Source organism: Onychomys torridus, chromosome 13 (assembly GCF_903995425.1).
Source record: "Onychomys torridus chromosome 13, mOncTor1.1, whole genome shotgun sequence".
NCBI classification, from domain to species: domain Eukaryota; kingdom Metazoa; phylum Chordata; class Mammalia; order Rodentia; family Cricetidae; genus Onychomys; species Onychomys torridus.
In genome coordinates, this window is record NC_050455.1 from 3270335 (window position 1) to 3282519 (window position 12185).

A 12185-nucleotide genomic window follows, 5' to 3' on the forward strand; every position below is an offset into this window, starting at 1 on the left:
CCAGGACTCAGATTCTAGGACGCTTAACCTTGAAGATTGTAGCCACCTGGCTGGGTTTACTGCTTGTTGTGAGGGAAGCCTTGGGGGAACCCTTGAGTGATACATTGTTGCTGTTGTTCAGGCCTGGTGTGACTGAGAGATGGCAGGTACGACAGTCACCGTTTCTTCTCGAGTCCTTTGGGCCTGGCACACTGTTAACTCTTGTCCATTAGGCCGTGTCCACCATGGACTCCAGGGAAAATCAAGAAACCGCACCTATGCCACGCAGACTCAGAAATAAGGGCAGAGTTCAAAGCAGACTGACTGCCAGGTCAGATGAACTGACCACATCTTCCTTCTCTCCAAGTCTCGTGCCCCAGGGCTGCTTCCCTGGAGAATCCCTGTGCCTGAAACATCTGCCTTGCTTTCCCATCTGTGTGTTTGAGTCCGGTTCAGCCTGCCCTGTCCTGCAGCCTTATTTGTACAGCAGTCTATCACTCTGTGCCTGCCCAGACTTGCACAGACAGAGGTTGGCAGGAGAAGAGAACACCAAGATTTCCCTCCGTGCACTCAGGAGCTTTGTTTTGGGTTTAAGCACAGAGCTGTCAGCAAAGCCAGCTCCCAGCTTCGGTGGGGCTGGAGTGCACGCAGACCTTCAGGTTTATCATGACAGCTGTGTTATACCTCTTCCTCCATCAACTGAAACATCACTGAGAAACTTGACATGGTCCCTAAGGAGGGGAAGTTCTACATCCATGCCGCCCAGCAAGGGAGGCTTCCCAAGCATAACCTTTCCTACTAGACATTCCCTCTGATGTGCATCAGTTTGTAATGTTACACAAATATAGACACTTTGCCAGTCCACATGGCTTCTTTATTTTGGGAGCAAAAAAGATTTCTCAAATATATGTCAATTTCAAGCTAAAAGAAAAGGAATTGAAATTTTAGGAATTGATTGGAAAACAATGTAAAGCCACCAGCAGGGGTACCACAGAAATGCCCAATGGGATGGGGAACTCTGTGCTTCTCTCTGGGGCTCCCAAGGCCTGGCCTATCTGCCAGGAGCGGGCTCTGCGTAGAAGAAACTGGGATAAACAAGGAGACCAGATTTTAAGAGAATCAGGACTTGCTGTTCTCTTTCCTGCCTGGACTTGCATCCTTCCTTGTTATTCCTGGGGAAACCATGTTGTAACCATTTCTACCAGGCTGAGTTAGTGTGTGTGACTCCAGGGAAGGAATGCATTTATCCAGCCAGAAAGAAAATGCATGTCTTCATTCCCCCATTTGTCCAGTGTCAGCTGAAGACATTCATCACGCACTCTGGCCAGTCTCCAGGGGCAAAACTTTCTCCCCATACAACTTTCTTCACTCAAAATCTTCCTGACAATGGGTTTCAATTTTCACTTCATGAAAGCTGGTCTTTTGTGATAGAAACCAATGAGCCCATGGGGTTCTGTTTTCACTGAGACCTCTTTTCTGTCTTCCTTGAAGTTTTGCTACTGGCTGTACTGTGGATGGAGGAAATGTGAGGTGTGCCTGCAAACCCGGATACACAGGAGCACAGTGTGAGAGGTAGGTTTCTCCCTGCACCATGTGCCCCTTGCCCATAGCCCCCTTTTTCCAAAATCTGCAGGTGGGGTACGCTGGACAGGTTGATTTGGGGCCGGTGTCCTACTGAGGGCTAGGATGATTGTGAGAAAAATACAAGACTTCTCACTCAACAAACATTAGCATTCTCTTCTCGCCTGCTCATCTTTAGACTTCTGAGGATGAGGTGCACACACCACACCAGCACACATACATACAGACTTATATCCTCCCAACACATGCCACTGTGCACCCCGGGCCCCATGCTCATTCCCACATGCCCTTCTCCATCTCTACACATCTCTCTTCCTCCCAGCATACACATTCACCTTTAGCCACACCCTTATGTGTTCTTTATATAACTCTCATCTCCCAAAGTCTATATACCACTTCTCCTACATTCTTAAATACTGGTCCCCAAAATATCTGTACATGCTCTTATTCCCATAGAGACTCATTGCTGCATATGCCTACACCCAAGTGCACACATCTCTATATACCTTTATCCCCACCAATATTCTTTTCTGTATATATAAGTAACTTTAATTATAATTCTACATACACACATAATCCATAGCCTTACACACACACAAAGTGCTTCTTGCAGTATATTTTGAGCACTCAGGAAAGCCTGTTTATTTCCCAACCCCGGTGCCTATCATGACATTGCTCATATTAGATGTATTTAGTAAAATACTACTAATAATAAGGGTTGTGGGAGGGCCAGTGTCCTAGAGATACATTTTAGTTATTCATGAATTGTCTTATGTAGCTTCTATGTACTAGATACCGGGTAGGTTGAATACGGCAAAAGTTGACCCAGGTTCTAATAACTTAACATCCTACCTCTCAATAATCCAAGGGCTGTGTCGCACAAAATACATGAAGTATTTGGTTCCTCTCCCAAATATACTCAGTATGAAATGTTGATTCTAGGGGATGCATGGGACACTAGTCACAAAACCAACTGGCGGAGTTGGGTTGCATCTGAAGGGTCAACCAACCAGCCTCTGAGAGCAAGGGATGGAAGAGTCAGCTATGTGGAGATGGGAAGGGTGTGTAGGCCAGAGAAGGAGGGCTGGGAAGTTGTTCAAGGTTGTGTGACTTTAAAGTTTGGGGTGTACATCTGGGAGAGACTCTTCCTAATTTTAGCATCCTTGTGGTTCCATAAAAACAGTAAAGTCAAAGACAGTAACAGGTTTGATGAGGCATCTGTTTATTTGGCAACTGATTTGAAGAGATATTTTTTAATTAACAATTCTTCTCTCAGCATATGCTACACTTGATGTCTCAAAACAAGTTATTGTTTCTTAATTAAAAGCATCTTTTAATGAGTGCCAGGCTGATGACAACATATTTATTTATTAAACATGATTGCACACCTAGGCATCATTCATGGCACTGTCTGTTAAGTCTAGAATGACAAATGAGGAAGTCAAGGGTGAGAAGTAGGAATGTACTATAGAGAGAAGTCTGGTTGAACTTGGGGAGGTACGGCCTGTCTACGATAGGTGCAGACAGGTTCTAGCTCCTCCCATGCTCCCTTCTCTCTCCCTCAGCCACACAGAGTCATGGACAGGTGTGGTCTCTGCTCTTTATTCCTGTACTAATGCCATCTGGGAAAGCAGGAAGCATTGCTGCAATCCATGGTGTTTAGCTATGAAGGGAAAATAAGGGAACCAGTTATTTCTTGTAACCAGTAATGTATTCTTTGTAAGAACAGGGAAGAAGAATTAAATGCCCCAATTCTTTGTATGACCTTATAAAGGGGATGTTGTACTTTTGGTCTTTTCCCAGAAACTTTAGATATAGATGAGAAATGAGAATAAAGTATTTTAGGGCATAGATCTTCTGCAGAATAGATGAACATGGGACTGGTCAGTATGTAAGTCCTCAATACTAGCTAGCATTTTACCCCCTTGCTTTGTAGATTTGGATAAGCCACCTCAGCCTTATCAATAGGGAAGAGTATGTGAGTGTCTGCCTTGCCGTCCGCTTTCTGAAATGCAGTAACAACCAGTAATACTGATGGTAAAATGACGGCTGCATCTCACCTTGTAATCATAGATATGTTCTAGTGAGTGCCTATATGTGAAGGCTGATAGATGCTTACTAATTCATTTCTATCTATTGATCAAGGTGTGTATTATTAGTCATTCATTGATCCGTCCACTCCTCTATCCATGAGATACCTGCTTGGCTCCTGGTGTGTGCCAGGCAGCACTGTGGGTCCTAGAGATGAGCAGTGAGCAAACCTTCAATGTCTTTATGGAACTTATGTTTTCCTGAGGGAATCTGATGGTCAACCGGAACTCAAAGGACCATGGCAGCCCAAGACCACAGCACAGGGCACAGGCAGGGTCCAGCCAGCTGTTTCTGACCCAGGAGCTGCACTCCCAGCAGACATCACCAGGGCACCTTTGGGAAGATGTGCTGCAAATGGCTGGGGTTTTATTATAATTATTATTCAGGACTTAAAATTTGGAGAAAGGGTTACCATGTTTCCTTAAGTCTATCATCTCTGTTATGTTGACATACCACATACCAGTTTACTGAAAATTCAGCTTCCTCATATGGGGAAACATTAATAAATAGAAATGTTTTAATTGACCTCCCAATATTAATTTAATATGTTGGTTTTTTCTAACTGAATTTAGTGTAAAGGTCATATGACCTTTAAACTTTGAGGTTTGGACTTGACTTTTACTATGTTATCTAGAATGACAGTGGCCCAGGGCCAGAGGCAGCAGCTGTGACTCCCGTCAGTAACATCACGTTCTTATATACCCCCTGCTGTAATTAGCATAAATATATATTACACAGCCCTGAAACCACACATTAGGAAATACAGATATTCTTCTCCCTGTAAAAATTTGAAACTCCTAGATTTATTTCTATGAATATGTTGGCTTTAGATGAAACAATATTTATGTGATGTCTTCAGGAGCATAACTCAATAAAATCCAGCCCACCCTTCTGTCTTGATTAAACCGTTTGTCCTCTGCCATTCAGCTACTGAGCAGTTGGTAGCAGAGGCAGCTGGGAGGCAAAGGAGCAATCCCTGTCTGACTCTGGCCCTTAGAAGCCTCATTCATGGGATAAAATCAACACGCCCTTTAAGAAATGTTCCTTCTCATCAGCCCGGGTCACTTTTCCTATTACGCAGCTATGGTGTCTCAAATCGGGAAAATAAAGTGGATCAATCATAGTTATTTGAGTGTTTCTTAGCCTTTCCATGTTTTGTGTAGGTGTGCACCAGGATATTTTGGGAATCCCCAGCAATTTGGAGGTAGCTGCCAACCATGCAACTGTAACAGCAATGGCCCGTTAGGCACTTGCGACCCCCTTACTGGAGGTAAGTTCGATGCACAGCCCCTGACCTCAATCTTAAAGCTCCTGTGAGACAACGGTCTAAGGAGCAAAGCACAGAACTCTAGCTCACAGCTGTCCCTCGCCTGACAGCCCTGTGAGTGCTGGGTCATGTTGGCAGCTTTGGGGAGCAATTACTTCAGTTTCTAAAGTAGATTGTTTTAAAACCCCAATGATTTGTAGCTTAAATAACTTCAGACCCACTTTGGTGATTTTATTGAGATGTTCCTAGGACACTGTAGTTTGCTTTCTTTTTTAACAACTTTATTTTAAAGTTATGTGTATATGTGTGTCTGAGAGTACACATGAGCACCAGTGTCAGTGGGGGTGAGAGGCATAGACCCCCCAGAACTGGAGTTACAGTTAGGACACCTGAGTGGGTGCTGGGGCTTGAACTCAGGCCCTTGGCAAAGTAGTTCTTTACCACTGAGCTCTCTCTCTATCCCCACTCTACAGTTATTTTTATATCAGCTCTTTCTATGTGAACCTGAAGAAATTAAAGTGTTATCTGTGTGTGTGTCTCTTTGTCTCTCTGTCTCCCTGTCTCTCTCTCTGTCTCCTTGTCTCTCTCTGTCTCTCTGTCTCTGTCTCTCTCTGTCTCTCTGTCTCTGTCTCTGTCTCTCTCTCTCTCTGTTTTTGTTTTTTCAAGACAGGGTTTCTCTGTAACAACCCTGGCTGTCATAAAACTCGCTCTAAACACCAGGCTGGTCTCAGACTCACTGAGATCCTCCTGCCTCTGCCTCATGAGTGCTGGGATTAAAGGCATGCACCACTAACACTCACCTGTTCTTTCTTTCTTAGCTATACAAGTCAGAGGTTTGGATAGTATTTACTGTGTGAAAGATAATTTGTCACAGTTTGAGCAGATTCATTCAGAAAAACTTGGAATAGAACAGAGGAATATTCTCTTCTTTCATAAAAAATGCTGAAAAGATGTGTTAGGAAAGTGACATAGATATACTTTGGTGAACTCTCTCACGACTGTGGGCATCTTGAAGAACTAAACTGGGAATGTGCAGGTTATGGCAGATCAAGCAACTGTCCCCAATCCAAGACAGAACAAACAGGTTAACACCAGTTGTTAGATTGGAGCAGGCACTCAGAAGTTCAAGTCTGGCCTAGGCAACTTAGTGAGACCCTGTTTTTAAAAGGATCCAGGGACTGGAGGTGTCTCAGTGTTTAAGACTGATGGCTGCTCTGCAGAGGACCAGGCCTCAGTTCCCACCCTGCGTCTCAGGAAGCTCACAAGTGCAACTCCAGCTTTAGGGGATCCAGTGCCTCTTCTGGCCTTCACAGGTTTCTGTATAGATGAGGCACACGTGCACACACGTGTGACACACACACACACACACACACACACACACACACACACACACACACACACAAAACAAAAACAACAGAAACAAAACCACCAAATCTTAAAAAAAACAAAACTAACCTGAGTAACAAGAGGACTGACGACGTCGCTCAGTGGCTGAGTGATTGTCTGATGTGTGAGACCCCAGCTGAATCTCTACCAAAAGAGAAAAAGGAAAGTACGATGCCATTCCTGAGAAATGCCCGTCTTAGAAAAGAAACAGTGAAGGAGGCCACCAAGGAAGTTCATGGTGATGGCATGGTGCAAGTGGAAAGCAGGGGCCAGTGACACTTTTGTGACTGGGTGACTAAAACCTTCCAAAATGGGCTTTTCTGAAACCAACTTAAAAGGCAGATAAAGACCAAGTAAAATTAAAATGTCTTTTTTCCCCTTCTGACTTTAGACTGTATAAGCCAAGAACCCAGAGACGGCACCCCTGCAGAAGACTGTGATGGTGAGAAAGAAAACCCCCTCCCTCTCCCAAGCAGTGTTTCATTTAGGATGCACGAGTGCTGGACTGGACTGGGCACTTGCAAGTCTGGAAACAAAAGCAAGAGGGCAGGGAAGGACAGTACTGTCAGACCCTGCCCCATCAACTCTTAGCTGTCCACCCCCCACAGGCCACTTTACCTCTCCAAGTCCAAGTTACGTATAGAATGGACACAGAATGCCCACCTCATATAACTTCTGGGGACCTTCTGAGGATGACATATCACTTAACATAGTGTCTAATCATCTGTGTGTAGTTGCACATGTCTGTAATCTCATCACATGGGATACTGAGGCATGAGGATCACTAATTTGATGTAGCTTGGGCTATTTAGTGAAACCCAGTTTCAAAACCAATCAACAAAAATAGTCATTAGCAGACACCCCACAAACAAAGGGTGAACACAGGTAAAATAAGCAACAAGCTGCTAAGAGTCACCGTTTCTAGTAAAAATGCTCTCGCACACCCAGTTCTTTCTCCTTCAGAGTACACATCTCTCCATGAGGCATGGAGGGTGTGACTTTTGCCTGTGATCATCTGTGTTTGAGGGACAGGCTACAGAGCCCTACTGTTCTCTGTGGCTTTTCTGGGCTGCAGCCTACAGCATATCCGGCTTTCCCTGTGGCCCCTGCAGACTGTAACAGCTGTGTGATGACACTCTTGGATGACTTGGCCACCATGGGTGAGGAACTCCGCCTAGTGAAGTCAAAGCTGCAGGGCCTGAGTGTGAGCACTGGTGTTCTAGAACAGATCCGGCACGTGGAGACGCAGGCCAAGGACCTGAGGGTGAGCCTTCGGTGGGGGTCCAGACTGGTGCTTAGTGAGTGTGGCTGGGCCTTGCTCTGTACTGGGGAATCGGTTCTGGGACCCTCTGTGGAAAGCCAAACCTGCAGATGCTCGCATCCCTAATATGACATGGACTTTCTTAAGACCCAGCACTCTGGCTTGTAAACGTTACATCATCTCTAGATTACTTATAACAATGAATAAGTATAAATCCATTCAAATAACCATTCTATCACATTGTTTAAGGAATAATGAGGAAAAAAACACTATATGTTCAGTACAAATACTTTTTTTTCCCAAAATCTTTGGACCTGGTGGAATCCATAGACATAGAACCATGGATGCAGAGAGCTGGATGTAGTGTCTGTAAATGTCCTGTTAGACAGGAATCGGGGTATAGACGACTCCACTTAAAACTCAAGGGGTTTTTATTCCCCTGATACAAACGAAGAGTCAGTTCTCACCAGTGAGAAGTGCTCACCAACACATAGGTCTGGCACTTGTGAGTGTGAGTTCATTGCTCACTGAACATTCCTGAGCTTTCTTTCTCATAAAGCATTCAGCTCCGTGTCTTTCATTCAGAAGATTCAAATATAGGCTTCTTCAAAGCTAGTATTAGTCCTCTTAAAATAGTTGCTAGAATTTTCTAGAGAAGTTATGTGAGACTAGGTGGTCCTTAGATGGTTCTTCTTTTAATAATCAGTATTTTGAATTTGTACAAAAGATAGTAGACTCATTAGCTCATTTATTTCTTCATGAGTAAGAGTTAGTTGAGGGTTCCTTTTAGATAATGGGTCCCTTTCACCTAAATGACCAAATGTACTCACTCCAAATAGTTCAGAAGTCCTTTCCTGTCCCTTAAGATCTATAAAATCTGCAGTGTGCCCCCTTGCCATTCATTCCCAGAGTTGGAATTTTTTACCTCATCTCTTTCTCTTGATTATCAACTTCATTATTTTTTCTATTTCATCAATTTTTCTATGTTCAATTTTTCTGATTTTTAATTTTTATCATTCAAAGAATTAATATTTATTATTATTATTATTAATGGATATTTTATTAATTCTTTGAGAATTCCTTACAGTGTATTTTGATTGTATTTATCCTCTTACCTCCTTCAAGGCCAACCCCCACCTACCTATGTCCCATAACTTCATGTCCCTTTTTGGTTAAAAAAAACAACCAATCAGTTGACTTCAATATGTGTTACTCCTTAGTGAGAGGCCACTGCTCGAGCACAGTAAACCTACTAGGACCCACATCCTCAAATAAAATGGTCTCTCCCTACTCCAGAAGCAACTGACAATATTTCCTCATGAACCCCTTCCCACTCCATGCTGGAATGTTGACTGGCTTGATCTTGTACAGACAGCCACAGCCGCTGTGGGTTCATGGGTGTAGTGGTTCTGCATGACCTGAAGACTGTTTCAGGATGATTTCCCCTGACACTGGCTCTTACAGTCTCCCCACCCCTCTTCCACAATGATCCCAAGACTAAGAGGAACGGAGTGATGTAGGTACCCCATCTGTGCTGAGCATTCAGCTAACACTCTCTTCTGAGTTTCTGTGTTAACTACCAACAAAGAAACTCTCTGATGAGCTGAGAGCTGCACTAATCTTTACACTGAGAGATACATATTTTTCTCAGGTCATGGTGAAATCAAGTTGGTACTGACCAGGAAGCTTCTTCCTTGTTGAGTGCCTACCATAGTGCTCAGAGGTTCTCTTCAGGCTACTGTGGAGAAAAAAAGTCATCAACAATCTTAGCCAGCTCTGAATCTTATAAACTATAATAATGACCAACATGGCAAGATATGTCCATGGACGAAAGAGTGGCATAGACATCACGGGGTGACCAGCTAGGAGGAAGCATGTGGCTGGTATAGTAGATCTGGTCAAGAACCAGACTGGGGATTTCAAGGGTGCTACTACTATTAGGCCTCAAGGGTGCTACTATTATTCTGCTAACTGGGCATAATATCAAACTTAACTGATATCTACTCTGACCCATAATTTCGCTTCTTCTTTCTATATTCTGTGGAATAATTTGCTATTCATTTTCTAGTTTCTTCTGATCAAAGCTTATTTGACTGATTTAAAACTTTCTTGTTACTAACATAAGGATTTATTGCTGTGAAGAAATGCTTCTCTTAAATACTACTTCACAGTATTGTTTTCGTTCTCATTCAATTCAAAACACATTTCTATTTCCCTGTGATGTGTGAATAACCCACAAGTAATTTAGAAATGTATTGTTAAATCTAGATCAGAGATTTTTTTCCTAATGGCTTTCTAGTGTTGATTTATAATTTGATCTTTTGTGGTCTGAAGCAAACTATGTAAGATCTCAATGCCTTTGGATGTGTTGAGGTTTGTTCCAAGGCTGGGATACAGTCCATCTGGGTCAGTGCTTTCAGTGTCCTTGGAAATGAGGGAGTTAGGAGGGTGTTATGGGAAGTGATGGGGCCACAGGGCCTGAGCCAAGCTCTCTCAAGTAATACTGAGGGTTACTCTTCCCATTAATGAAGGCTGAACACAAAACCTTGAAACTGCCCAATGTTCTTTGGTGGCAAAAGGAAAAAAGAGGTGGGCCATGGGAGTCCTAGTCTTCTGACCATGGTCTAGACAAGCCCAGAAGCCTGATCCATGCTGGAAAATGTCATCCTCAAGCCTGGATTCATGCTGGAGAACAACATCCTCAACATCATCATAGTATTCGAGTTCTGAACTGCTTATGCACAGCCTGGCCTTAGACTCTGGGAACAAGGTTTTGTGTTAGGGCTGTGATAGATATAAGATCACTAGAGGCGAAAGAGGGTGTGGAGGAAGGAGAATACTCCCAATGACTGATTGAGTCTGCAAGTTCAACAGACACATCAACCAGAAATGTAGCAGATAAGAGATGAGGGCAGTTTAGAGAAATGTAGCAGATAAGAGATGAGGGCAGTTTAGAGAAATGTAGCAGATAAGAGATGAGGGCAGTTTAGAGAGATGAAAATAAGTGGACAGTCTGAAAATCTCTTGAAAGAATAGCAACCATTAGAAGAAATGAGATGTGGAGAAAATCTCACTTGAAATCAAGTAAGAAGAGATGAAAAGACCTGACTGAAAATCACTGAAACGGAAAAATACAGTTATTGAAGTACAAGAATTGATAAGGTAAAGCCAAGGCTGGACACAATGAAGGAGGTTTTGGGCGGAGTTGAGAGAGAGGTTTTGCAATGAGAGCTGATGTCAGGGCTCCGTCTGGAAGTAATTCTGGAAGACTGTTCCTTTGACTCCGCGGTTTATGGGTTTAATATAGAGAAGGAAACGACCCTTTCTGTGGCAAGAGAAAAGGAAGCTCTGTGAGTAGTTGCTTTATTTGGTGTCTCTGCGCAGATGCTGTGTGCCAGGCACTGTTTTGTGTCTCGCTCACCTCCCGCAAGATCTCTTGGAGAAGAAGTGTTTTCATTTAGCCGACATGTAGATGCTATAAGAACAACAGCATATTCACACAGCTGAATTCAAATCAAGACCAAAGTCTAAAGACCACGCTTTGCTCCCCACCTTCACCTGTGGCCGGATGCTCCCACGCTTGCTCCCCACCCTCACCCGTGGCCTGATGCTCCCACGCTTTGCTCCCCACCCTCACCCGTGGCCGGATGCTCCCACGCTTTGCTCCCCACCCTCACCCGTGGCCGGATGCTCCTGCTCTTTTCTCACACCCTCCACTCATGGCTGCTCAGTGATGCTTGGCTTTCCCACTGTAAAGTTACAGTGATCTATCTGTCTTATTGCTCTGCCACACAAATTCTGAGACAGCTCAGTGAAAATGAACTAACACTTTTGCGTGCTCCTGGGCACACACCTACACCCAGTAGTTTAGAATGCCCACCTTGTGGGGTCAGACTCACTGCTAGGCTGCAGACCTGGATTTGCTTTTCTCTGCATTGTCTCTGACATACAGATGGAGGGAATAGAATCATTTTATTTAAATCTCTCTCTCTTTGTTGTTTGTTTGTTTGTTTTGTTTTGTTTTGGTTTGGTTTGGTTTTTCGAGACAGGGTTTCTCTGTGTAGCTTTGCACCTTTCCTAGAACTCACTTGGTAGACCAGGCTGGCCTCAAACTCACAGAGATCCGCCTGGCTCTGCCTCCCAAATGCTGGAATTAAAGGCATGTACGCCACCACTGCCCGGCTCTCTCTTTCAAGGTATTACATCCCTCCTCCAAAAATTAAAAATAATCCCTATTCTAGAGCCGGGCAGTATAGCACAAATCTTAAAAGGTCTTATTAATAAAAACAAACCCAGAGCCAGGTATTGGGGTGAATGCTGAAAGATCAGAGAAAGTGAACAAGCCACAGCTACCTCACCTCGACAGTTCCTCAGCTGATCCTGTTTCCTCAGACTGGAAGCCTCTGAGTCCGCATCCAAATGGATCTCAGCTGAACTGCTGCTAAAAGCCTAAAGTTTAACCAGCCCTAGTTCCTGGTTTTCACACCTTATATACCTTTCTGCTTCCTGCCATCACTTCCTGGAATTAAATGCATGTGTCACCATGCCTGGCTGTTTCCAGTGTGGCTTTGAACTCACAGAGATCCAGGTGGATCTCTGCCTTGAGAATGCTGGGATTAA

At 43.9% G+C, this 12185-nt stretch overlaps 1 protein-coding gene across 1 annotated transcript in view; it reads left to right on the forward strand.

The window, feature by feature from the left end:
- Lama3 (laminin subunit alpha 3) overlaps positions 1-12185 on the forward strand; it is a 252313-nt gene that overhangs the window by 188780 nt on the left and 51348 nt on the right. The window contains 4 exon segments of the mRNA XM_036204961.1: positions 1471-1551; positions 4815-4921; positions 6696-6746; positions 7417-7568. Coding sequence (XP_036060854.1) covers positions 1471-1551; positions 4815-4921; positions 6696-6746; positions 7417-7568 — 391 coding nt within the window.